The sequence below is a fragment of the Cygnus olor genome, chromosome 16 (assembly GCF_009769625.2).
Source record: "Cygnus olor isolate bCygOlo1 chromosome 16, bCygOlo1.pri.v2, whole genome shotgun sequence".
NCBI classification, from domain to species: Eukaryota; Metazoa; Chordata; class Aves; order Anseriformes; family Anatidae; genus Cygnus; species Cygnus olor.
The window spans coordinates 10450778-10478699 of NC_049184.1; the positions used below are offsets into that span (position 1 = coordinate 10450778).

At 54.2% G+C, this 27922-nt stretch overlaps 1 protein-coding gene across 3 annotated transcripts in view; it reads right to left on the reverse strand.

The window, feature by feature from the left end:
- The window catches only part of PMEPA1 (prostate transmembrane protein, androgen induced 1), a 44665-nt gene that overhangs the window by 4435 nt on the left and 12308 nt on the right, over positions 1 to 27922 (reverse strand). The window contains exons 1-4 of one of the 3 annotated variants that reach the window (XM_040575539.1): positions 14278 to 15258; positions 5440 to 5594; positions 1109 to 1162; positions 1 to 1003 (exon numbers count right to left, since the gene is read on the reverse strand). The exon at positions 1 to 1003 is cut by the window's left edge and continues 4435 nt beyond it. In XM_040575539.1, the coding sequence (XP_040431473.1) occupies positions 455 to 1003; positions 1109 to 1162; positions 5440 to 5553 (717 nt within the window). In that variant the 5' untranslated portion in view covers positions 5554 to 5594; positions 14278 to 15258 and the 3' untranslated portion in view covers positions 1 to 454. Of the gene's footprint in view, positions 1004 to 1108; positions 1163 to 5439; positions 5595 to 14277; positions 15259 to 27922 lie in introns of those variants that run through there. The other 2 variants (XM_040575538.1, XM_040575537.1) reach the window with 2 other exon arrangements.

Here is a 27922-nt window from a genome sequence, read left to right on the forward strand (position 1 = left end):
TTTCTCTTATTTTTAATATATATTTATATATTTATATTGCAGATCTTTAAACAAAATGTTTTTTGTGCAAATATTTTGTCTTTAAAGTTAAGTGAAATAATCAAACAAAAAAAAAAGCATTCACACACAGCTCAACTAGAAACAAAAAAAAAGGACTACAGTTGATTTTTTTTTCCTTTTTAAACGTCTAGACACAGCTCAATAAAGAAATGTTTTTGCAAGCTTTGTAGGCTTGTGCATTCAGACCAGACATAACAAGTAAATATTTATACATGGAGAGATGGGGAAGGGCTTTTTTTTTCTTTGCTCATCTTCCTCAACTCTCAATCTCTCTCCTTTTTCTTTTAACGAGAAGTGCAGAGTGTTTCATTTAACTTTCTTGATTTTTTTTTCCTTTTTTTTCCTTTTTCATTTTTTTCATTTCTTTTTTTCTTGTTTTAATTTTTTTTTTTTTTTAAAAGGGGTGCCCTTTTTGTTTCTCTTTCTCTTTGTTCCACGCGGTTGTGCTCTCAAGGCCATTGATTTGTGAATGATGGAGTCTGCTGCCCTCCAAGAGCGAGGGCATCCCGCTGTTGTTCTGCTGGTGCTGGTAAAACGTCGACCCGGGGTAGTGCCCGATCACCTCGCTGTAGGTCGGCGGCGGTCCCTCCATCCTGCCATTGCTCCCATAGCAGGTCGCGCTGATGCCAGAGTTACTGCTGGGGGGGCACGGCCCCCCGTACACGGAGTTATCTATCAAGTCACTGTCGAAGATGGTTCTGTTGGGGGGCGCGCGCACCGACTCCCTGTTGAGCTCCATTTGCTGCTCGGGGTCGCGCAGCTGCAGCGTGCAGGGTCCCTGGTACGGGGGGGGCTCCTCGCCGTCCGACAGCGAGATGGTGGGGGGCAGGTCGATCTCGTGCTGCAGGTAGGGGTAGGTGGGCTGGAACCTGTTGAAGCGGTCCCTCTGCAGGAATGACGGCACCGCCAGCCGGTCGCTGGGCCTCGGGGTGTAGATTTGCTGCTGGAGGGGAGAGAGAGAGAGAAAGGGCGGCAGGACCGTGAGGCTCGGCCCCGTGGCACGGGGACAGGCGGCGTTGGTGGCACGCGGTACCCGCAGCGCCCTCACCTCTGCTATCCCGTTCCCCGACACCGTGCTTTCCGACGGCCACAGGCTGCCCTCCTGCATGGGAAAGGAGAAGAGAGGCGAGGGTCAGGCTCAGCAACGCGTGGCCCCGACCTGCTCCGAAGCATTCGACCCGCTCTGGTATGAGTGGAAATACCACTGGAATACCCCTTCCGATCAGGATTCCCCTCCGTTTTCAGCCCCATTTGGATTTAGTCAATCACTCGCAGAATGAACGATGGGAACGACACCAGCACATAACGCTCCCCCGGTTGTAGGCTTCCCCCTCCCACCCGCGCCCACCCACCAGGTTCCTCTCCCCGCTTCCAACACGCCTCAGCGGTGTTTTTCAGTATGGGATCCGTGAGCCAGGGGTGATTCACAGCGTACCCGAGAACGCTCCATGAACTAATGGCAAGATTAAAAAAACACAACAAAACTCACACCCACATTCGGATGCAAGCGATCAAGGAAATCATGGGAAAATAAAGAGGATAAGCGAATACTCAGATGTTAAGCTTAATTTTGATTTGGCTACAAAAAAATACATCTACAGCAACAGGATGCTTCTACAGTATTTTTTCCCCAATAAGATTCCAGGTTCTTGCTTAAAAAGACTGAGGAGCTGCGGTCTAGAGGCTTCCCTACACTGCAGGCATCAGCCCTGATTCTGCAATCTGAACCCTGGCGCCAACAACCCGAGGCGTGAAAATCCCACAAGCCAATTTCCCCCAAACCATGGGACTGGTTTACAATTCATAATCAAAACAAACAAACAAACAAGCCTCCTTCCATTGGCTGCTGATACTGCGAACACACACAGTTCACCGTCTACACTTTTGCCGTAAGACCTAAAATATTTAAATATTGCTAATATTCATATACAGCAACATCGCTCCGGGAGACAAAGCTGGAGGAAAACAAGCCAGGAGGCTCCTAATTACAACCCGCAGTCGCTGGCACTTCCCATCCCTTGCAGGTGAATCTCCAGTTCTGGCACCGGCAGACACGTTTACCACCAGGGGAAAGAAATGCCAGGCACCTTTTCTTTTCCCTTTTTCCTTTAAGGATAAAGCATCCCTTCCAAAGGCCACTCTTGGACCCAGCCTGCGCAGCGGGGCTGCCAACCACAGACTCTCCTTCTACAAAATACCTTTCTTACCCGGGGCACAGGGGGGCTCCCCCCTGCCCAAGCAGCTTCAGGCTCCCCAGCCACGAACCCCTTGCCTCCAGCACTGCTACGGAGTCCCTCTGAGTAAAGGCTCGTGTCTCATTGTATGAAGTCAACATCAGGATTAAAAGTGCCAGGAAGCAGTAGCTAGGTGGGCAAATCTCACAGGCAGAAAACAGGAATATTCTCATCCTTCGTGTTCTGGCTGTGTCCCCAGCTTCACAGCTCTCCTTGCATACCTTCTGCTTCCAGAATATTTAGGACGTGAGTTCATCAGCAATGGCCCTGTCCAGAAAGCTGTGATTTTACAAAATGGAAGTTAGGTCTTGATGAGCAATATGGCTTTAAAAGCCTCTGCCAGTATTCCAGGATTCGCTTCAGAATCTAAAATTACTTTTTAATTTCTTTTTAGAGATCAGTCTTCGACTTTTATAGAACCACTTGTTTGAGTAATGTCAGAGGATTCCCATCGCAAAGCTGAGTGGTGCAGATTAAGTTTCTGAGCCTTCAGGAGGACGTATTTTCCATTTTTTCTTAGAGCAGGTCTCATTACTCCAAGGGTGCAGGGTCAGTGCCATTCTTATTGGGGAAAAAAAAAAAGTTTTTTTGCATTTCTTGAAGATTCTCAGTTCTTGAAAAATAGAGGTGCCCGTTACAAGGAGACGGTTTAGGTAGAACTGATAGAGCTGTGACTGAGAAACAGGTGCAGCAATGCAAAAATTCCACACTACTGGGAACCACATTAAAAAAAACCCACACCTTTGGGGAAATGAATTTCTCCTCCAGTTGTAATTTTTGAGCTACGAGAAAAAAGGACAATGACTGCAGCTCTAGCAGCACTCTGACCACGGGATGAACTACTTTAATATTTTAGAAGATGAAAAGCGTGTTTGTAGCTCCAGTGCCTGTCTGGTCACAACAGCCAAATGAAGTTTGGGATTTAGAAAGCCCAACACCAGTTCAGTGCAAGTTTAATGGATTACACAAACGGGTATCTCGCTCAGCACAGACGCTGCCTGCTGTCCTCGAAGGCGCATTTAGGCTGGAGCGGTTTTCTACAAGAAGACACGTTGTGCTGAATCCGAAACGAGCCACCTTTAAAATCCTTACTGCTGCTGATCCCACTGCAAGGAGCTCCCTGCTTCGTGCCTGGGGTCTTCTCCATCCCTCCGGGAAGGCTCTGGGGCCATGAGGGAAGCTCGGCTCCCACTTCATGACGCTGGCAAAGATGGGCAGGAGAACAGGGAGAATTATAAAGGGTGCAACCCCCCAAAACGGTATGTTCGTGTTCCTCTCCTTAGCTCTGAGAAAGGTTTAGAAGACTCTGCGTCCTCACAGAGGTCTGGCAGCTGTACAGAGGTAAATCTCTGCTGAAAAGCCACTTAATTGCTCACGCGTCTGAAGGCTGAATAAATAACGGAGCTGTTTCGGTGCAGGGATTGGGCCAAAAAACACCAGGATGTTTTTGGCCTGGTGGGAGGAAAAGGAGGAGGATTTTTTTCCTGAACAGTCAAGACATTTTGTTTCAACCTGGAATTTTTGTTCCACCTCCACACGACTTTCTCTTCTTTCCACTTTAGCCTTCTTCTTTCTTCATTTTCAAGAAAATAAAAACAGGCAACTTGAAAAAGGCTTGTCCTGGTATTTATTAGAAAATTGTAAATGAAGCATTTTGGTGTTTTTCAAGTAAAACATTCTGGAAACAATAAAACAAAATAAAATAAAACAAAATAAAATGTGTAAATGGGAGAACAGTCTGCTACTCTCAAGAACTCCTGTGCCCACACTGTGCTGCTCCAGGCACGGGGCTCTTGTTGCACGGCTTCAGGAGGCGGGCACGAGGCGCTCGCTGCCTTTGGACACACTCTCCACAGCTGACAAAACGAAGGGCGGTTTGATTGAGCTCAGGGTCTTCACAGCTCTCCCTCCGACCTGGCGTCTTCCTCGCTTCGGCACAGAGCACCCGGTGAGGGACCTCCGTGCCCTGTGTGACAAAACGAGAGCACCTGTGGAGCAGGGACAGCGGGTACCTGCTGGCTGGGCAGCCCTCAGCAGCGGTGCACATATTAAACCTGACGTTAGATCTCTCCGCTTTATAAAAGGGAATCAAAGGAAACTCAGAGTATTTGATCATTTTCCCGGATCCGATACAAGGCAGGGCAGCTCCGCGGAGCCCAGCACAAGGCAGCAGCGCCTGCTCAGCCCGCCCTGCGAGGCTGCAAACGAGAGCACGAAGCAGTGACCTTGAGGCAGCCCTACCGTTTAAAGAGCTCTAAGATCCTTCAGGGTGAACGATAAAGAAACACATCAGTACGAGATATCCCTGCATGGGAAGACAGGGCCACGTAGGCAGTGGTGAATTGTACACGCTCAACCTCCAAGAAAATTTTGTCTTTTCTCTGTAGGTTCTTGTCGCTGAGCTGCTGCATCTGATGAAACCTCCAGCTCTGCTTACACCAGCAGCTGCCGCGAGGCTGGAGAGGCTCCCCCTTGAATGCACGTTGGAGGTGCAGTTAACACATTTCTCCTCAGGCTTCTGTGAGCCACAGAGCCCGAGTTACGCGGGGAATCTCCCGAGCATCCCCTTGGAGAGGTTTCTGCTCGCGTGGCTGACGGGCATTTTCTGACACCTCCACTGCAGCAGTGACAGCACGACTTCACTTGTGACGAAAACTGGAGAAGGTCTTTCAGGATTTCCCATCCTCTTGAAGGCAGCAAAGAGATTTAATATGCTCATTTAGGACTCTCCAACCGGAGCTGCCAGCGGACTCAATACTTTGGGGCTGTAAATGCCAAGGCACATGCACCCAACAGTTGGCGGTACGTGGTGGTTTCAGGAACAGGAGACACCAAGAACAGCCTCACGTGGTTACTTTACTAATGGAGAGTCCACATTGCAAAGCTCAGGACAAAACTGGAGGCTACGGCTGTCTGTATATCACAAAAAGCAACCCAAAAAGCCAGAGACATCCCTACACGGGCCCCACGTAACCGGGAAGACGCTGCCAGGACCGAACCTGGAGGGCGTCTTCACTCAGCGCTGAGTGGCACCTGGGCAAACACAACTGAGACGAATGCCTTTGGCTCTCACATTTCCCCAATTTCACATCACTTGGCAAACAAGACAGTAAGACATGGATGAGAAGAGCAGTGTGTGACTTACTGATGACAGATTCTCATCTCTCCGCCTCCCTTGGCTGTGCCGACTGATGAAGGATCGCGCAGAGAGTTTGTAGTGGTTCAGCAGACAGGTTATCACAACCACCATCACCATCATCACCACCACGATTATGATTATCTGTACAAACTCCAACTCCGCTGCAAGAGAGAGGGAGACACATTTTGAGCCACCTGAAAAAGCAGCACTTAATTGAGTGCAAGAAGCAGGAATTTGGCCAAGCAGCCGGTGACACAGTGCAGCTGCATCCTTCCCCCCCAGCGCTCCCAGACACACATACGTGGGCTCTGCATGCTCCGAGCCCAGCTACTTCATAAAAAAACACACATTAGTTCATGTCTTCGGTGCCACAGAACAGTCTCTAGGAGGGATCTTTAGACGTGCCCCACGAGGCACGGTTTTTCCAAACTACAATCCAGACAAGACTTCCTGAACCCCTCGCTGCTGCTCCCGTCTGCAGTTTGCTAGGTGCAGCAGGCAGAGGTTCGGTGCCAGGTCGTGATGCCACAAGCCACGTGTAATCGGTCACAATGAACTCATTCAGCAGAAACTCAGCTAAAGTCTCGCTGTTCTCTTCCCATCACCACCACTCCTCCCTCCTGGGAGCACAGGGCTCAAGTCCTCCTCGGCAGGCACGGGCACCAGGCACACGTCCCCACCGCCCCGGGGGGCTGCAGGTGCCATCAGCCCGCCGCCCAGCACCGGTCCATCTCCGGCTGACCTCGTGGTTTTCCAAAAGAAGCCCAATGGGACCGCCGGGTGCTGACTGTGCTCCCGTTCCCCGTCCTCCTGCAGCCGGCGCGTAGCAGAGCTGCGGCATCGCTGCCCGGGGCTCGGCCAGCTGACAGCGGCAGCTTGAGCGGCGTGAACTGGCACAGAGGAGAACTGCCAAAAATCCTCAAACAAACAAGAACGCGCAAACAGACTGGCCGGTTAACTCCGGAGACACTCAGCAGTATAAAGGAAAAAAAAATAAATAATAAAAAACACACAAACAAATAAACACTCCTAAAATTTAAGAAAATAATTCCTCACACCTCACTGAGGCTAAATAAAACCAAGTGCCCCCCACCAACACAGCACTAGGTAATTATTTCCGCGCACCCAGAGAGTGGATGCTGCCCCCCCCGAGTCCCCTCACACCTGCGGAGCCCAGCGCTCCCCGCGCCCTCTGCAAAGGAAGGGCCAGGCCAGGGAAAACCAAATTCAACTGCTCTGGGCATTCAAAGTCCGCTTCTCTGTAGGAAGAGCTACAAAACCCACCTTTGGGAACTGTGCCTTAAGGTGTCAGGGATGCTGCCCCCTGCATTTTATTTAAAAATACATTCGCAGGAAGACTGGCGGTGCCCCCAAGGGCAGTGTCGCACTGCTCCCACTGCCAGGGGTGGCTTCTGCTGAGTCAGGCAGATTTTTTTTTTGTTTAATGGAAAGTTTTCTCCTGGCAGGTGGCATTTAAGTGCCAGTAAAAGCAAATAAATGTCAAGAAAACAGCCCAGGTGGTAAGTGCTGCCAGTTACCTTGGAGTCCATCCTGCTACCCAGCAGCTATTTCTGCCGCCGGGCAGGCGCACTTCCCACCATCCCAAAAGGTCCCCGAATGTTTAACCCGCTCCAGCCACCACCTTCCCAAAGCAGAGTGGTGCCCTGAAAGCAAGAACCGTATCTGGCACCTGCAGCTCAGGACCCCTGCAAGCACTGGAGGGGATGGGACTGAGGCTGGGGCTGGGCACGCAGCTGCACAGGTGCTCCCAGAGCAGGGGGCAGTGGCAGTGCCACCACGTGTCCCCAGCCTGGGGACAGTGACAAGGCTCATGAAAGGATGGAGGGAGGGCTTGTCCTGTTCCTCAGTCAGATTTATGGCCATCCACGGTCAGGAGGAACGAGCCTCTGGAGCAGCTGCAGAGCATCTCCGCAGGCTGAAGGCTTCGAGCCCCTTGATTCCAATTTTTTTGTTGTTGCTGATTTGTTTTTGCAAGGCAGGTTTCTGCACTTGCACTGCTTCCCTGGGTAACGGCCTCAGGCTGTGTGCAAAAGACCATTAAAGAAAAGGGGAAAAAAAAAAAAGGCAAAAAACAACAACCAAAGAATTTAGGAGGATGAGTCAATTTAGCCTTAAATGCAACATGTGCTTTGGCCACAGCAAGAAGGCGCAAGGAAAAATAAACGAGGCCAGTGATGGAAAGCTTCCTTTCTTGTTAAAAAAGTTACATTTCTGAAGAAAAACAAGAGGCCGGCAGTTATAAATTAAAGTGCCTTTCCTAGAATGAGAGGCACGTTCAGCGAACCAAGTCCTGCCGAAATGCTCAGGGCAGTCTGGCAACACAGGTGAAGTTTTGGTCCTCAGGAAGAGCCAGGGGTCACAGTGGCAGGGACTTAGAGGTGGTGGGGAGAAGGAAAACATATAGAATATATATACTATTTACAAGAGACCTAAGCCAAGTCTTCGGCACGCACACAGACAAGGGATGAGCGGAGCACGAAGCACGGGGTGGGATGGCGGCACCCCCGTTACTTGGGGCACTGCAGGACAGCTGCTCGGAGCAGTGGGCACTGGAGCCGTGGGGAAGGCTCCTGGCGGGCAGGGGCTCCCCCCGTGCCCGTCCCCCCCTGTAATCCCTCCGAGGTGCCCAGCAGGAGGGGTCGGGACCCCGGGACCCCTGGGAGCCAGCGCTGCGGGGCCAGGCTGGGTGACGCACCGCGTGCCGAGCTCTGAACCGGGGCATTTCAGCGCGAATCTGGTCTGTTACAGCGATCGCGTTGGCTTTATAAATAGAAGGCTGATTTTAATATCTTGCTTTGTGGGAGGGGGGAGGACAATTAAGCTGCAAATTAACATTCTGTAAACGGCTTTGGCAAAGCACTTCGGAATGACAAACCCTATCAGCTCCCATCTTTGGCTCTGGCCCTGTCACGACAACGGCCGTGCTCGTCTCCATTTTCCTTCCTTAGCCCGGGGAAGCAAACGCCTCAGCCTCCGCGCAGAGCACACCTGACCCCGTCCAGCACCACAGGCCAGGATCCGAGCGTTTTGGTACCATACACGCAGCCAGCACCACAAGAAGCACATCTGCCCTGACATCGTCACTGTTGCTGAAATGAAGATTTCTTCTCCGTGCTGTATTTGGTGTACGCCAGGCAGCCAACCCCACCAGGATCCTCTAATCCCCGCACCAGGAGGTGCTCAGGGAAGAGCTTGGGGCACCCTCTGCCCCCAAACCCAGCCCCAAACGAACAACACAGCACGCGAGCCTATGAATAAACACATCAGGTATGCTGAGAGGAGCTTTAATCGCCCCAGCAAGAACGCTCATATTGCCCGACGTGGCCTTTCAAAAAAAACAAAGGAAAATGAAGAAAAGGAATCAAACGCAACCAAAAAAGCTCCACACGCAATTGGGGCTTTTCAAGTTTCAAGAGACTCATACCCACTTGAGGCATCAAAGTTTCTGCCAGCTCTCCCTCTGTTTTAACTTGTCTGCATGGGCTTCATTTTCAGAGGGGAAAAAAATAAAACACACCACACTGGAAAGCTGGATATGCTCGGTAAGATTTTATCCAAGCAGCTCAGTCAAACTAATGAAGAAAGATCATTAAAAAAAAAAAAAAAACAAACTTTGAGTTAATATGTTATTATACAAGTGCAATTCAGCTGCTATGCTAATAAAAAGCCTTTGGGGAATGAAAAACAAGCCAAACTGCAAAGCACATAATTTATAATTCTACTGGTATTCTTAAAACACACACACACAACAAAACAAGAAAAAAAATACTCAACACATTTTGTATTTGGCTTCCTAATCATTGTCACTTTTCAATTAGAAGAGACCTCATTCCATTTCTCTCTGTAATTTTCCCCAAGGGAAGCGTTATAAATGCACTAGGCTTTACAAGATGGGCAAATTCAGCCTCCAAATGCAAAGTAAGGTCACACTAATTTAATTTTGCATAATTTTTACTCCAGAATACGTTTCAAACTAACAGGTTCAGACATCACATTTAAGTGACACAACCTGCTTTTCTGTATTTTCCGTCTAGACGCTGCAACTCCTGCAGTCGGTGAGCACGCACGCAACCCTTCCGCAACCAAGCCTTTCCCCCCCAAGACTCTCACAGTCCTGAGGCTGGGTGTTCGTGATCGAGCCCATTCGGGCTCGGGTACTCACGTGCCGCTTTGAGGCACGCGTGGCCTCGGATGAGGGCTTCCCAGCAGCCTGCAGCGGGGCCGAGAGCAGACCCCAAAACCCCGGGGGCTGCAGGTGCCGATGTGCGGAGGCATCCTTTGGGCACGCGGGCAGCAGCCCCCCAGGACCACGCTTAGGGCTGGGCAGAAGCAGGGGCAGAAAGGCACGCCTGAGCTTTGAGCACCTCGGGTTTTTTGCAAACGAAATGCTAGCACTGGTGGGTTTAACGCTGCTAAACGTGCCTGCAGGAGGGCGAGCCGCTGGAGCCAGCGGTCACGCTGCGAGCGCCGAGGTGCCACCCTCTGCACGCGCACGGGGGCGCAGCGGCCAGGGGCAGCTAAGGCCGTGGTGTACTTGAAACGCGCTCCCTTACTTTTTATGACTTACTGAAGGTGACAAAATGCTTACTATAAACTTTACGAACGCTCTTCAGGGTATCACTGCTGAAGATGAATGCTCCGAAGCACCGCTGGGCGTGCAGAGAGAAAAAAAGGACACCTGCGCTTCGCTGGGGTAATGACGGATGCTCCAGCTACCGCTTACACGGGGGCAACACGGCTTTCAGCCAGGGTCTGAGCCTAGAAGACCTCTGCCTTCAGCCAGGTATGATATACATCCGCAGGTCGAAGCCATTATCCGTAAGCTTCAGTTATGATTTCTGTACGTATTGGTATCACGTGAGAAGGGATGAGAAATGAAAGTACTCGGGACGTAACGGCTGAGCTGAACAAATGGAGCTGCATTAGCCACAATTCCTAAGTTTAAAAAAAATAATCATAGATGCTGTGGTGAGCCGTGCTAAAACTGCAGCTGTTTTCTGAGACAAAATTAAACAAAGCAGAGAATCCCCTGCAGAACACTTTGCTTCTCCCATGTTCGCTTTCACTTCCTCCGGGCATTTTTATCTTTCAAAACCCCTTACTTCTGACTTGAAGCAGATTGCTAGGACAGTTTGGGCAGGATGAGCCCGATCACACGCTCGAGCAGACCAGCAGAAACATCCTCCTAAGGGCGTGGAGGAAAAACCGCTGCTGCTGCTGTCGTCCCGTGGCGGTCACCTCCCTGGTTCGAGGCCACGCTCACAAGCTGGACACAGCGAGGTACCTCGCTAACAAGCTGACTCCTGACAGTCAATTAACCGTCAGGTAATGATCACCTAGGAAGGATGGGATGTGCACCTAACCTTCCAGATGCTCCCGTCACTGTCCCTCCTACCAGAGTCCCAATATCACTCAGTCCACCTGCGTTCTTCAGGAAGAGACATCTGAGCCTGTTTGGAGGTTGCTCCGTGTGTCGGGCACGGAGGGGCTGGGGCGCCCAAAGGTGCCGGACTGTCCCCTGCCGCCGGAACGGGTGGCAGCCCCACCGAGCTGGGTCCGGGGCACGGGGAACGGCCCCAGATCTGGAAAATGGCTCTGGTGAGTGCAGCCTTGCTGCTACGGGGGAAATTTCCAGGTCGCCTCAACAGCATCACGGGTCACAGAAAAGGCAGAAAATTGAAGTTTGGGTCCTGCTGTAACTCCAGTAGCTTCCCCTGATCTAGAAACGGGTGCTAATTTGAGCGGTAAGAAAATCCAAAAGGAAGTGAGAAAAGAGGGCATGAGGCTAAAGACAGAATCAATGGGGAACAACGCAGGTTTTACCAATGCAAACGTTTCAGAGTGCTGCGGAAATAAATAGCACTTTCCCCCAAATCACTGCGACCTCGCTGCTGCCAGCACAGAGCTGGGTGCCATCCCACGGGGGGGCTGTCTGGCTGGAGCTGCTCCCCAGGGCCCAGGACCCGAGGTAGCAGCCCCCTTCTCTGCAACCCACCTGCACGATGATCTCAAGACTGGCTAGTTTCCACGAGACACAGGGACAATTTTTGACAACGTCACTTACTTTCCCAGAGAAACATCCCGTAAGTGCCTAACGCAGCAGCCCAGAAACCCCGCTGAGTACCGCGCCTTCACCTCCAGCTTCCACTGCCTCCGACACACTTGCAACAACTTCTGCACCGAGGCTGGACGGGACGGTTTTGTGCAGATTCCTCCTGCTGCCCAGCAAGCCTCAACAAAACGGGCAGGAAGAGTAAGGCTTTCATGCCTTGCCTGCTGAAATACGAGGAGGCGTAGCTCGGCGGGCACGCCGCGGCATCCCTTCTCCCTCCCCGCTCTAGCAGCGAAGCCATAACCGAAGGATTACGGACGTTCAGGTTATGTACGGTTGGCTGCGGGAAACGATGGAACTGAGGTCCACCGCACGGAGGGACCGCACGAGGTGCCTGACCCCAGCACGGAGCCGGGGAGCCCAACAGGGCAGGGTGCAACTACGGGGCGCGAGCAGGGAAGCCCGGGGGCACGCACGCGGCTCCCGCGGGGCGGCACGGGGATAGCCGGGGGCACGGTGCCACGGGCACGGCGCCGAGCGGCGGTGGGACTCCCCCTGCGCCGCTCCCTCGGGCAGCGGCGGCGCTGAGATGCTTTCTGCTGCCGGAGCCCTCGGCGGCTCCTCCTGCTCCTCGCCGTGCGGGGCGCGGAGCGCAGCGCCTCCGGTTATTTACGGAGCCTGGTGCAGGCGGTGACTCAGCGCCGTGATTCAACAGACCCTGGCCGAGCGCCCGCGGTGCCGTGGAGCGGGGCACGGCGGCGGAACCCCCCCGTGGCGGCACCGGGCTGAGCCGCACCGGCCCTGAGCCGCACAAGCCCTGCAGCAGGGGATGGTAGGACCACGGCCAGTCCTGAAGGCCGTGAAAGCCATAAATGAAGTGCCGCCTGCTGCCAGCTGCATGTGGCGGCACCCCAGTGTCACGCCGCGTGTCCCGGCTCCTTCCGTAATCCCTGGGAAGCCAGGAGAGCCCAGCGCTGCCCCCTCCCCAGCACGGCCCCACACGCACCCCGGGAAGGAAGGGCTCCGCACACACACGCCAGACGTGGCAAAATCTACGGGATGAATTAATAGAGAGTGCTCGGGGATCTGCTGTGAGCCCCCACCACGCACCGTTGCTCTGCTGTTCCATTAACACCTCTGACACACGGAGCTGCCCCGGCAGCGGGACGGCGGCCCAGAGACACGTGCCCAGCCCTGGCTCCTTCCTCTCCTTGCAGCTTTCTCCATCCCCACCTTTGGGCACCTTTTGCTTGAACAGGTTCCTTGTAGCCCTTGACGGCAGCGCTGTAGTTACGTAAAAAAAAAAAAAAAAAGCCTTAAAAATAAATAACGGTACGGACACGTTTTGGCAGAGTGTGTGCAGATAAGGCTACTGAAGAGGAAAGTGGTGGGGAGAAACGAAGCCCAGATCAGAGAGGTGCTGCCAACAGTGCGAAGCCTGGGGCTGAGGAGTGTCCACACATCCTTCTCCCTGCCTGTGATCCCCTAAATCCTGCGCCTCCAAGCTTTGTGGGGCGCCAAGCAGGGACACGCAAGGACTTCAGCCAAGAGCAGCACTATGGGGCCGGTAACCTTAAGGCTTCCCAACAAGCCTGCACAGCCCCACAAAGCGCAGATGGAACAGGGGCAGACTGAGGTCCCCCTCTCCCAGCTTCAGCAAGTGTCTGTCAGCACCCAAAATCCGGGCTGCTCCCCCAGTATCCTACAGCAAACACTTCCCCAGCCACTGGTCCAGCAGTCCCTGCTCCCCTACCTACAGCGCCTTTGGGAGGCACAGCAAGGGTATGACCCAGCACCTTCCCCAGCAGCCCCCTGCTGCCTTGGCACCGAGCTTATTGCCAGCAGGGAGGCAGAGATGAAAGCAGACGCGAGGGGTCTGCCTTCCAGCCGCCCTCAGCACCCACGCCTCTGGCTGAAGGCAGCAGCGCTGGGGGAAGTGGGTCGGGGTATGGGAGCGGGCCAGACGCCTGGATCCATCCCGGCAGCTCCTGGACAGCCTGACCCTCTCCCCTCCCGTCCCCACTGCCATCCCAGAGCCCCACAGCTGCTGCTGTGCCCCCAGGCACCGGCAAGAGCAAGGAGAGGCACACGGGCTGTCCTTCCACCAGCAGCTGCGAGCCGCCCGCTACCTTGCACGCCCCAATAATCAGGGCACAGAACGAGTCCCGGCCACTTGCAGAAAACGGCAGCTGAGGACACGCTGAGCCACCTTGCCTCATACACACCAACCGTCTTTTGTGAGCAGAGAACCAGAAAGGCCAGGAGCTGGCATCGCTGAGCTGCCTTGCTGCAGACCTGGACCAAGGGGGGCTCCCCCAGAGCTCTCCTGTGGCCCCCAGGTCTCCTCCGTGCACACACAGGGGGGCTTCTGCTGGAGCCCTACAGCCCAGGGGCTTGTGTTCATGCCTGCCACGCGTCTGGAGAGCCAGGGACAGATGTTACAGTGTGGTCTGGGCGTACTTCGGACCAACCTGCGGCTCCCTGGAAGGACCCGTGGGTTATACTCGACAAACTGAGCCCAGCTGAAGTGCGATGGCTTTGCCAGACACTCATTAAAGCCTCTGTACAAGGATGTGGGTTAAGCGACGCAGCCAAACCGTGGACCTCATTTTTCTACTCAAAGCTAAAGAATGTGAATTTGAGAAGAGCCGTCTGAGTGCCGGCACCCCTCAGAGCTGTTTTTACCAGGGAACCACCTCCCAGCCCTTCAGCAGGGGGCTTGGGCTCTGCTGCAGCCCACGGGCCAGCACCAGCACCCTGTTTATACACACCCCGTGGAGGAAAGCACCCTGGCACAGCAGCGACCCAGCCTGGTGCAGCAGCTCAGCACCGACCCATCCATCCCAGCCCCGCCTGGAGAGGGCACATGCCCATTATGCTAAACATCACATCGCAACTGCTCTAATTTAAGCAAGAACCAAAACAGCTCCAGGCAACAGCTGGAATCCAAGGGCTGCCAACGCGGGTGCAGCACCGAGCGCTGCTCCTGGTTTACGGAGCGATTTCACCCAGCAGATGCCAAGCTCCACTTGTTGGGGACTGATGCTCTTGGTCCCTGAGCCCGTGCCCGGGGAAGACGAGACAAAAGAACAAAGAACTTCAGACGGCAGACTACTCAGCCCCTGCCATTTGTCTGCGAGGTCATCTTCGAAACAATCAGACCAGGCAAAGTCACCGCTGCAATATTTGTGTGTCAGCATTTATCTGCTACATTTATCTCCTAAATAATGCCTCCATAAAACCACATACGAAGGCCCCATCAGATTGTCAACAATTGTGTTTGTTTACGAGGCAGCATGGGAAGTACCGAGGATAGATACAGAACACGATACTGCCGTCGCTGGCACAAGCCAGCAGCATCTTGAAGCTGCAGCAGCAACACCGAGGCACAAAAGAGAGCAGGATCAGGCCCGCGGCAGCAGGCGGGACGGCTGCGGAGAGCCCGCTGGATTTGGCCCTGCTGAATGCACCAGGATGACGTTGGCACCAGGAACCACAGAAGGGGCTGGCCTGAGAAAAATCCTCACTGAAGGATGGGCAACGGGGGCCCAAGAAGTCATGTGCGTAGTGTCAACGCTTGGACCCTAGCTGTGCATTTAATATAGCTCGTTTTCTTCGTTTGTCACCCTGGGTAATCAAGCATCACATCCTCTGAGTCACTGGCGATAGCCTCATCCTGCACCCCCACTCCTTTTTCTGTTTGTTTTAAAGGAAATGCCCCCATTTCGTGCTTACAGCTGTGGAAGCATCGGGGGGATCAGGCCTCAGAAGATGTCTTAGTCCCTAAAACCCAGTGATTGCCCCGGTCACAGCGCTGTTCCTGTTCCTACAGGTGAACCTCCCAGGCTGGCAGGGCCATGGCTGCAGCCATAGGGGGCCCAAAGGAGCAGGGGCTGCGTTCAGAGGCCAAAAGGGAATGATGGACACGGCAGCACTCAGCTTTCACATGGGGATCGCAAATATTCGAGCTGGGGTCGGCAGCTCTCACAGCTGGGACACCCTTTGGCTCCCAACAAAGACCTGTAACTGGTAACGTGTTTAGAGAAAAGTCTGAGAGACATTGACCAGCCCCGCCAGAGCAATGGGAACTAAGGAGGTTCTTCAGGACACTTGGACTCTAAAATTTTGTGTATTCCCACCATTTTCCTCCCTTTTTGTGTGCTCCCTCCCCTTTCGGTATCTTCAGACGACATGTTGTAAGCACAGTAAGCTCGATCCAAGCCTACTGAAATTCCTGCAAGGAGTACGCCGCTTTTGAAGTTTCTCCCAAGGGTAAGGACAGTTCAAGGGAGTTAAAAGAAAAAAGTAGTTTTGATTTTGCACTTGAAAGATAAGCAAATTTGCTTGCTCACTAGGAAATTCTGAGCAGCTCTCATGGCCCCTCCAAGCTGGGGCGAATCGCCCCTGTCTGCTGAGGCTCTGCACAGCACCAGACCCTGACACCCCCCAACACCCCTCCATCAGACCCCGACACCCCACATTCACCCCAGCAGGGGGCACGGCCCCAAAAACCTCCTCAGCACCACAAGCACAAGCATCCGGGGTGGGAGACGGGGCCAAGAGCTACAGGCCTCACGCACCCCCGAACAGCACGGATCAGACTGACTCTGCCGAAAATCACTGAAAAGACCACAGACACAACATCCGGATGAAACCCTGCCAAGTGACCCTGGAAGACCAAAGAGGTTCTGTCGGGGCTGTTGCTACAGATAGTAAAAATAAACACATTAATAAATAACTATTTTCGCGTACCCTGGAAACACTCCTGATCAATATGCGGCTTGCTGCTGGAGGTTTTTTCCTTCCAAGCAGCAGAATCTCATGACAAAGGAAAGCACATCTCATTTATGAACTTAGCTATAAATACTTTTGCTAACTGCCATTTAGGAATTTCATTTCCTGCTTGAGCAAGTCCTGTTGAAAGAGGCAATTACCAAATTTGTTTCTAGTTATAGAAATAGATGTTTGTTGCTGCCCACATCTGTTTCGACAGACAAATTGCCAGTCACGGACGCTCGGAGGAGAGCAAACACTGCATCCAGGGAGGGCTTCGCCACCTCTGCAGAAAGCTCACAGCAATTAGAGGGTCGGGTCCTGACTGTCGGAGCCCTGTCGCTGGATGTAACAGGAGCTGCTGCCACTCACAGGGCCTGCACCGCGAGAGCCCCCGACGCACACGGTGCCCGCGGCCTGCTCCGGCCTGCGGCAGAGGAGATGCCAAGGGCGCTCATTTCACCAGCCGCCAGGCGGATCGAACCGGGGCAGCCCTAATTCTGCACGCCAGGAAGGTGCAGCACGCCACAGCGATGGTACAGAAACGAACGCCGCAGCGAGGTGTCGCAGGCTCTGCCTGGGACGCCCCATCCCAAACCAGCCAGCACGGGGATGCCGAGGCTGGTGGCTGCCACCCGAATCGGGCACCGCCTGGGCAGGGACCACAGCCCCGTACTGCTGGGTGCTGCTGGTAACGGGGCCTTCCCTCCACACACCCCACCGGCCATCCTCGGGGAAGTTTCCCTTCCCACTCGTACAGCTACCCATGAACCCAGCGCATGCCGTGGCCCTGCGGCAACCAGCACCGGGGCACGGGCACCTGCAGAAGACACAGGTCAGGCAGCAGCACCAGGCAGCGTGCTAATGTGTGTTGGCTGACCCAGGCCTCAAGGCATGGAGGCAAGGCCCCCTGCAGCCTCCCATGCCGCTCCTCATCCTCCTCCCCGTGGCACCCAGCCTGCGGCACGGCCTGGGAGCAGACGGGTGTTGAAATGCAGACGGGACGAGCTGGCCAGAGCCACGCTGGGCTGTAATCGAAACCGGATTTCCTCAGCTCTGCCCAGGGCTTTATCAGCGGGACACGGCTCCTTTCTGTACCTCTTTTTAAGTGCCGTTATCTTCTACGTAGCTCTGCAGCTTTCGCTTGCAAGAGAAGTGACATTTCACGAGGCCAGTTATTTCCAAGAAACAAATGCAATCTGAAGTCATGGACAATCAGGCACTGCAGAAAAAAATGCAAATTGCACCCAAGTGCCCCTGCAGACACACTGCGTTTGGTCACTGCAATGTTCAAGTTGAGTTCTTGAACTGGTCTGAATGCCACCCCAGTACCCAGGAGGGAATGTATGTATGTACTCTCATGCAGTTATGTGGAAAAAAAAAATATATATATATATATTTTTATGTACACATATGCCAGGGCAAATGGGGGAGGTGAGAAAAACCACCCTGGGTCTGATTAAATTAAAAGGTAATGAACTTCCACCTTGATTGCAGCAACAGCCCTAGAAAGCTTTGAAATAACTTCAGCAGTAGGTATGCTGAAGGTCCACATTTTGTGGTGGTGGGTTGCATTCGTGAGTCTTGAAGCAGACACAAAAAAGGCAGCTCTTCTCCCAGGTAAGCCCCAAAAGTGCTGAACGGGGCCAGTTTCTGGGGCCAAGACCTGGGCTGGCGCTCCTCTTACCGGCTGGGCAGGACAAGGTGCCGCATCCCCATCCCCATCCCCGTCCCCATCCCATCTGCGCCCCTCCATTGTCCCCCACCCCATGCCGGGACCTTTCCCATGCGGCGCAGCCACCAGAAGGCAGATTGATGACACGGGGCCACGGCGGAAAATTTACGGCCGCCCAGCGAGGTCAGCGCCAACAAAGGGTTTTCGGGGAGGCCGGCGGGACGAGGCCACGGGGGCAAGGAGCCCCTCGGCTCGCCCGTCTCCCCGCGCCCCTCGCTCTGCGCCGAGGGGACGTCTCGTTTGGCTTTTCAGTAGCCGCTGCGGGCGACCGCCACCTGCCCACGGGGACAGGGATGGGGACAGGGACGGCCAGCAGCTGCCCTCGCGCCGGGGCGGAGGAAGACTTTGGGAGGCCAGGGGAAGAAGAGCACAGAGGGGAGGATTATCCAGCAACACAGCTTGTCCCCTTTTCACTGCGTTTAACAATAAAGCAGTAGCTATAGCAACGGGGTTAATTAATGCACCCGATTTGCATAACCAAAACTCGGAACCCATTCAAACCTTGCTGATATTTTCATTCTTAAACCTGGCCGGGCTCTCATGGCGCGGGGAACACAAACAAACAGGCAGCCCCATGTGCTCGGGTACCCGCACAGATCCACGCAGGTACAGCCGGGGATCCGCACCGAAACAACCAGCGCGCAACCCCACTGCTGCACCGGTGGGACTGACTGCAAGGGGTCTGCTCCACGTACCTTTATTCCCCCCGAAAGCATTAGCACCGGCAAATAAACACCCTGAAAAGCACGGAAAAAGGGGGACGGAAGCGTCCTTCGAAAAATTAACCAGAGAAGAAGTGATTTTTTCAGAGATGGAGGGAGTAAAACGCATTCCAGGATAGAGGGGGTAAGGAGATAGGCAATGTAAAGGTTTCAGACTATCGTATAACCAGAGGGGGAAATGTCTTCTCACCACAAACATGCATCTGCATGATGTCTAGACAGTCATAAAAAGGGCAATTAAAGTACTGCAGGCTGCAGTAAGCTAACGTCTCCTCTCCGAGTCTAAACAGTTGAAACATACGGCACTAACTTTGAAAAAAATATATATAGGCAGAGAGAGAAAGACAAGTTTGTAAAGAAAAATGTTTTGAAATACCGTTTTAAATAAGCCAGTAAATTAATTCAACCTTGTCAAATCTTTGCCTTATAACATATCAAATATTCCGCCTGCGTCCTGTCTAGACTGCGATAACAAAGGGCATTTAAAGCCCTGCAAGATGCGCTGACAGAGTAGCCATTTAAAGATGCAGTATTGCTTTCTCCATCTAAAACGATTTGTCAGATGGAGTTAAAACGAAAATGATAAGTAATCACTTTGGTTCACAACCATTTAAAAAGAAAGAAAGAAAGAAAAACAACAAAAAACCTCCATAGCTTGTAGATCTAAATCCTACTAAAATCATTCCGATGTATCATTCCAGCAGCATTGTCTGGCATTTGCTTATTTTTTTTTTATTGTTACTCTGAGACATCGCTGTCTTTGTGGCCACATGCATTTCTACAGAGGAGTGGTTAAGTTTTAAAAAGCTAGCTTTGAGCATTAATTGCTACAAAATAAGGATTTGTGGAGAGACGCTATTAAAACTCAAAGGGTTAACACTGAAAAGGACTTTTTATTTTTTTATTTACTTGAAAGCAGAAGGGTGAAACTGTCTCACACAGCAAACTGGCCAGTCTCCATCACTGCCGGTTCAGCCTGGGCAGGCGCTGTCCTCAGGACAGCGACCCAGCAAGGAAAGTCGCTGCAAACTATGGGGGTGCACACAGCATTCCTACTTTTTCCTGACAAAGGACAGCCTTCTGTAAAAAAAAAAAAAAACAAAAGCAGATACAACCCTGTCTAACCCAAGAAACTCTCCTCCCTTCCTGAGCTTTATCAGCTGTCGCAGATCTCAGAGCATATACGTAAAATACGGCTCGGCAGCCCCGACCGAGGCTGCCCACACGGCGGATCGGCGAGCAGCGAGCATGCTTGTGGGGCTGCGGCCAGGTCACCTCTGCTATGGGGGGCTGGTGCCCCATGGCTCTGCTTGGCTGTGCCACAGGTCGAGCCAAACCCACGGGCAGGATAAGAGGTCTGGGGGGGCACGGCCAGCCCCCGCTGCACCCGCACCCCACTGATGTTCCCCTGGGGCAGGGGCAGCAGCACCACGAGGTCAGCAGCGGGTTCATTGCAGCGTCCCGCGGCTCCTCGCCCTACTGCATCCCACCACCACCTCGCTGCACCTCCCTCTGCCTCCCCACCCTTGTTTCTTAATTATTATTTTAATAAGACTGTTTCCAACTTCACTTGCTCATTCCGCAATAGCCCAAGGGCTACAACTGTTCATTAGGCAGAATTTCTCTTTTAATTGCACTGACACAGATGTGTAGGTTATCTGGAAGAAATTACTAAAACGAGCAGTAAAGAACGGGGCTGGATGCTTTCCTCCCCTTACGGAGAGTTTAATTTAGCACCGTTTCGCCCCACACAGACAGCATCCTTCATCCCATCGCAGGTGCCACGGACACCTTCCCGGGGCACGTGCCATCCAGCGCCCCGCATGCCTTGCGGCCAACAGACCAGACTTCAGGAAGCCTTTTTAAAGGTTTTTAGCAGAGGTCAAGTCCTATCAGGAGTCGCCCAGCCGTGCCCACGCCGTGCATTCCCCGGCAGGGTGAAGCCCGAGGCCACGGAGACACCTTGCTCTGCGCACTACTGCGGGATTTCTGCCAGGGTTGCCTCCAGGGGCTGCAGACCTGGTGCAGGATCCGACCCCATGGGTCTCTCCACCGGGTCACTCTCCAGTGGGTGCCTGCAACTTAATTTTTTGTTTACTATTATTGCTTTTGACTCCTCAGCAAGACATGCGAACACCAAGCCCAGCAGGGACGGGGCAACGCCACCGGTTCTGAGCCACGCTCTGCAAGCCCCGTGCCACCAGCTTCATCCCCTCCCTCCACGCTCAGGGCACCGGGATCAGGCGGGAGCCAGCCGGGCTCGCCGGGATCCCACGGGCCCTCTGCACAGCAGCGCATCCCCAGGCACGGACCTGCTCTGCGTAAACCCCATCGCTTCTGCTTAGCGGCACTCGGGCTGCGAACCGGCCCCGGCGCTGCAGCTGTCAGATCAGCCACGGGGCGTGCATGAGCTGCCTCTGCAATTCCTGCTGGCGAGAGCCAGACGCATCGCAGCCTTGGATTCACTGAGAAATAGCTGCCAGCGTTATTCGTGTTTAAAACCTCTATTTGAGTTTCACGAGCTCGCTCTTCGCACAATGCACACGCACATAAGCACGGGATGCAGGGAAGCGCCTGATCCAGAAGCATTTCACTTCACCGACAGCACTGCCTAATCAGGATTTCAGGTTTTGGCTCTCGGTTAGTATTTAATAGATTTTAATTCAATAATAAAAAGTACGAGCCTGCCAATTTTTTTGTTATGTCTTCTTGCCAGGAAAAAAAAAAAAAAAAAGAAACTTCAAGAACCTTGCTACCAATTTGTGCACATAGCAGGCCCCTCTCCTTCACCGCAGCACCAGGAGCACGCGGCCAGCACAAGGCGGACACAAACACACGGCAAGGGCTTGGGTCCCATCTCCGAATATAGCTAAAAGCTACACGAAGAACATTCTCCTTCAGCAAAACTCATCTTGGATTTAAAGCTGGGGAGTGCAGTGAGGGGAGGATCACAATTGCTTCATGTCAAGTCTGCATTAAGGAAAAAAAATCTTCCCTTGGTTGCGAGGGGACTTACTTGCTTTGCGTCTACCGAAACCCTTTAAAATTGCACTGTTCTATTTCAACAAAACCCCGAGACTGAAGCATCTCACGTGCTAAAATTCAAGAGACAGAAGCCCATCAGTTCCATCCGTTATTTCTAAGTGCTTTGCTCAGGCCTGACTTGGTTTTGTGTCTTGGTCCTAGATGCTTTTTGGCAGTTTGCTCTAGACTTCCTGGCATGGGCTAAAAGGTTTTTATTTAGCTGGTGTCAGCTGAGCATCTGTGCCTGCGAGAGCTGGAGTGGGGATGATCCCGACTGCATTTCAAAAGCACATTTCTTTCCGGGCGCTGCCTGGGCGACTTTAAATCCGCACACATTGGGGTCGCGGGGTGAGTCCCCGCAGGGCGTCCCCACCCCAGCCGAGCATCCCTGCCCCGCAGCGGGGCGCACCCCGACCGTGCCCCTTCCCAACACACGGCCGGGGAAGCATCCTGAGCCCGTCCTGCACAGTGGTGGTGCAGGATGGAGGAGGGAGCCACGAGGTGCCAGCCCAAACCCCTGCCCATGGCTCGGCAGCGGCTCCGGGACAGGGCCCAGTGGGAACGTCCAACCTGCGGGATTTCACAGTGCAAACCCCACTGGGATGCCCTCTGCCTCCGGGCATCGCCTCGTCTAAAGGCAACCACCCCGGCTCCTCGGTCCAGCGCGGGCTGCCGACGGAGAGGGCAAGCAGCGCAGCGTCTTCCACGAAGCCTTCGCATTCTGCTTTCGCTGTTCATCGCCGTGAAAGGGGCTGAGCCAAAATGCTCCCTATCCACCAAGCCGAGGGAGCAGTCAGCATTCGGGAAGGCTGAACCCCAGACCCAGCTCTGACACATCGCTCGTGCGACCCCGGGCAGCCGATTTGCTTCTCCGCATCGGAGGTCCCCTCGTGTAAAAATACTCAGGGAGATGTCGTGCCACGCAAATACCCCAAATAAGTGCTAGAGCTAATGGCAAGTTACTGCCAGAGAACTGCAGGAAGGGAAAACAAAAGACCTATTAAAAGCCCTCCCTCGTCTCTGCCAGAAAGAAAACACTATTACCGAGTGCTTAGAGCCATGCATTAGAAGAGACCAGACTAGGCGCAGACATGCCCGGTGCACAGCATGGAGGGGAACCCGACCCGACCTCCCCGGAGAGGCCCCGGTGCCACGGGCAGCAGCGGGCACCCAGAGCCCACCAGGCAGTGGGGGCTGATCCTGCACAGAAAGTGCTGCAGGATGTGCCACGGCACCCCGGGCACCGCAGCACCTCCTGGCTCGGCACGGGACTGGCGAATGTCGGGGACAAGCGGCAGCCACCTCACCCGGTCACGGGGGACATCCCGACCCACAGCTCCCACGCTGGGCCTCCAGGGGCAACCGGCAGCACAGGGACCGGCCAAGCAAACCTCCCCCAGCAGCTCAGACTGGTTGTGGAGCTGTTACAAGCCCACCCGCTCCCAACGCGAGGTGAAACAAGAGCTGGAGTCGAATCTGATGAATTCGGAGCGAGGGGGGAGTTTGGTTGCTCCTGCAGCCAGCTGGCACCAATCCTTCACCCAACGCACTCTAAAGAGGGCCTGACCTTCTTCTCCCCACCACTCCCTACCCCATCTCCAAAACTCCATCCCTCCAGCAGCAACGGAGCCAGGACACCCCGGGGCACCCCGAGCCACCCCGCAGCCGCCGCCAGGTCCAGCACCCAGCGCGCCCTCGGGGCCCGGCACCTGCCAGCCGGCCGCCTGCCGAGCATTTTTGGTACGCGTGCACAGGAAGATTGTCAGGTCCTACAGCGAGGCTTTATCAGCGGCACGCAGCTATGGAAACAAACCCATTTAGACTAATATAACAAAATACCCAAACTGACAACAGCGCCATGAAGGACGGTGCAGCTGGGCATTTCAGCGGGGAGCGCCACCCAGCCTTTGGGATCAGGTGAGGTCTGAGCGTCGGACGGGTTTTACCCAAACCGCAAAGAAATCAACAGGCAAGGCATTCTCACCGAGTTACACTTTTTATGGAAACCCTCCACCTCACCCTTTTACTTTGAAGTGCATCTCCTCCTAAATCAGGCGAGCAGCGCTTCAGCGAGGGCATCTCCTCCGTTCCCTCTGCGCCCCTGCCCCGAGGCCAGCACCCAGGACAAGCAGGAGGGCAGGCACCGGGGCCCCACAGGGTTCACTGCGCCCCCCTGCGCCCCCCGGGCTGTCCCTCACGGAGGCAGAGGCTCTGCAGAATCACAGAATCATTGAGGTCGGAAAAGCCCTCCAATATCATCTGGTCCAACCGTCCCCCTACCACCAGTATCACCACTGAACCATGTCCCTAAGCATCACAAACCGGTCCCCTCCTGGTAGCAGGGATTCATGTCTGATTTACACAACTTAGAGCCTGGCATCCATGCTGGAGACATCCAGCAGTCACCAGGAAGAAGGGGGAAAGCGGAATAGTTTAAAGACCAGAGGAAAAAAAAAAAAAAAAAAAAGCCCAGTGAAAGCTCGTCCCCCTCGGGTCAGTCTGGGGAGCAGCGGTGCTCAGGATCTGCTTGGACCCCATGTAAGAGGGGCTTAGCCCTGCAACCATGGAGGCTCAGACAGGGGTCCCCTGTGGTGCCAGCCTTGTCTGACGCCGCCACCACCCCGCCCATGCTGGGCTGTGCCCCGGGTCCTGCGCCCCCATCCCACCTCTCCGCTGGCTTTCCCAGCGGGGACACCCCCAGCTCCCCCCGAGCCACGGCTCCTGGCCCCGGCCGGGCACGCTGCAGCTGCAGACAAGGACCCAGACAACAAAGGCGAGGCAGAAAGCCATCTGATAGCGGGAGCCGAGCCATGCAGACGGCAGCGTTTCAAAGCCCACAGAGGTTTCCCCCGCCTCTGCGCAGGCACCGAGGTCTGAAAACGCAGCTCCTCGCTGGGCCGCACAATGAAGCTGGCAGCAAGGTTACTGAAATGTCCCGCACCCCACTGCAAATAATATCCATCTGGTAGGAATAAAAACCTCCGAAGTGTGTGACAAAAGAGACTGGAGACTGTAGGGAATGGCCCGACCCAAAAGACAAACATAATAATGTATTTTTGCTATTTATATTCTAAGAGAACTGCATGCTTGCACTTGCATCTTTGCCTCCCTCCCCACGGCACAAACGCGCACACAGCGTGGGACAGGGAAGGCCGGGTAAATCGGGAAGAGCAACGGGGCCAGAACAGCTCCCTGCTCACACGCCTTCCCAAATCACAGGGCAAGGCGACGGTGCAAGTTGTACAGCCATCACGCAACCGCAACCACCTCCTGCAAGAGTAACAACACGAGAGACACTGGAGCTCTGACAACAAGCAACAAATACCCCCAGGTCTGTTGTTCGAGGCATCACCACGAAATGCGACACGTCCTGCTCCCCGGCGTGCCCCAGCCAGGTGCAGCGCTGCCACCACCATGCTCCTCGTGCCACAGCGGCATTCTGCAGCCTTCGTGCACTAGCAAAGGCCATCCTGCTGCACAACCAAGTTGTGCCATCAGGCTTTAAGAAGCACAACTGAAGTAATTCTTCTTTTTTTGTCTCATTTTAGATTATGACTTTTGCTGATAAATGCTTGATAAAAGCCTAATGAATGCTCTGTAGGTATTACGAGCACGTTAAAGATGTAAGTGTGGTTATAAGCCAAGGTCATAAACTCTATTGACTTCCTGGTCTCTATAACAATTGATTAGCTGTTTTAAAAATCATTTATTCATCACTTGTTAACACTTTATTTAGTCGTTTCTTCTCTAGCAGGCTTGGGATACCACATCTGGGCAACGACGCCTTACTTTTGAGGTACTCTCAAAACTCAAATCTAAATTGAGAGAGAGACCCATAAATGCAATGATGATGTCTTGTAATACAGCAAAGGCTCTTTCGCAAACTGATTCAGCTGAAACCCCAGGCTGGTTCAGCCGGGCTCCCGAGGACTCCATTTGTCCGCCCTGAACATAGGCAGCCCCTTCCACGATCAACGAGAGTCTTGAAAAAAGTCAGGTTGTCGATCTAATTTCACAGATATGCATAAGTTTTTTCCTCTCTGTAAAGCTGGTCACTAGTGTACCTGAGCAGTGACAAACGGAACAATACTCTTGCTTCAAAAGACACACAGACCCCGGAGACGTCTCTAAATTGAGCAGCAGCCTGAGGACATGTGGAAGCAAGCAGAAAGCTCCCGTCCCTGCGGGAGCCACCACGCCGGGGGCTGGCTCGCGTAAGGTCTCCCTGCAGCCAACCGTGGTGGCCCCAGGGACACCTGCAGCCACCACAGCACCCAGGAGCTCCAAGCCCGACACGAGCCACCCCGTACCGCTCTCAGTAACCACCCCACACTCTTTATCCACACCAGCAGGTGCAGGCCAAGCTCCCGACTGTGCCAGCGCACGGGGCCCTCCTGGGACCGCTCCCCTGCAGCGCTGCCAGCCGACTCTCCCGATGAATCGCTGAAACCCTACAAAAGCCCACAAAGTGCTCAGAGTCGCTCAGCCCACCCCAGAGACCTCCCCGCCATGTCCAGCAGCACCGGAGCTCCTGTCCCTGGTGTGGTCTCTGCCAGGAGCCATCCGAGCCGTGGGGTGAAGGCCCCCAGCCGAGCCCTGCACAAACTCTAGCAGAGATACCAGAGGCATTTCACATGAGGCACAACGCAGCAAAAAGTTAGGAAAAAAAGACAATCCCTTACTTCTCTCCGGGCTGTCGGTTAGCAACGCCTCAGCGTTCGCAGACATGATGTGACCACGGGCACGAGTCCCTGCGGACTCCCAGCAAAAGCCGAAGGCTCAGGAGCGCCCGTGGGACGCCGGCCGCTACGCCATCCCGCAGGGGATTTCTGCGGGGAGCACCTGCACACGTAGCCTTTTTATGGAGCCCATAAGGACCGTCTGTCGCTGATAACGGCACTAATTAGTACCTGCCACAGTCGGATTCTGAAGTCCTACCGGCCTATCAAAGCGGCCTTTAACCCGGGAGCACGTTGGCAGCGCCGCGGCTGCCCCGGCTCGCAGGCCGCAGCATGGGCCTGGAGGGGTTGAGGAGGTGGCAGAAACCCGTCAGTCCTCCCTGCGGGGCCTGGAGACGGGATCTTCCACGCACCCGAGAGGGCAGACAGAAGCAACTGTCTCACCCCAGGAAAAGATGAAGGGTCAGCAAGTGGCTGTAAATTACTGCAGCAGCTAAACAGCTCGGGGGCCGCAGGCCCGGCCAGCTCGCTGATTTTTAGTCACGCTGATTTAGAGGAAGGAGCTCGGAGGTATCGCAAATCGATTCTCTGTGCTCAGGAGGCAGGAAAACGTTGCTGTGCCAAGGCGAGGGGTCGCCTGCCTTGGTACGGACAGGGCAATGGGCAGCCACCAGACCCGGTGTGCGGGCACACACCTGAGCTGGAAGCGGCACCGGCATTTATCGGGATGGGAAGGAAAGGAAAGGGATTCTCCCGAGCCCAACGCTGCCTCGTGGTAATAAGCCGTGACCTCCTCCTGCTCCTCGCTGTGTGTGCAGCCAGCAGGGTCAGGACCGGCCGTTCCCCAGTGAGGGAAGGGCAGGAGGCAGCAGGAGGTAGCAGCCATCCCCTGCCCCTCGCAGGGCGATGCTCACGGCAAGGACAAGCTGGAGCCGAGGCGATGCTGGAGCCCAGCGTGTGGTGTTATCGCCCAGGGCGTTTTGGCAACATGGGAGCAGCGAGCCTGGACTCTCCAAAGTCAGGCGGGATTTTAGGAAGCCGCTCCTTGCCTCCCTCTGGACTTGCCTGCCTCTTGTGTGCTCGCAGTTGGCCGTTCGTTTCGCCAACTTTTTAAATGCAAATCAAACTCTGAAGGAGCAAGGTTTAAAGTCAGTGCTTTGACCCTGACCTGAGCCAGCGCCGGCTCTCCTCCTTTCCTCTGTTCACACATAACCTTTGTTTTCTTTATCAAATGCAATCATCAGCTGAGGAGCAGGGCAAAGCCCCAGGTGGTGCCCGCAGCCCTCCTGTGGCCACAACCCCAGCACTTGGGCTGGCTGGACCAGCACCTGTTTGCGGCTTTGTCTGACCCCAGTTGTGCAACTGACCTGGCTGCCGGCACAACGAAGATGTTCTTGGTCAAACAAGCGACGACACGAAGCATGGAACGGAGCAAGCCACGTTTGTCCCGCTATGCCTCTGTGCAATACTTGCCGGAAAACGA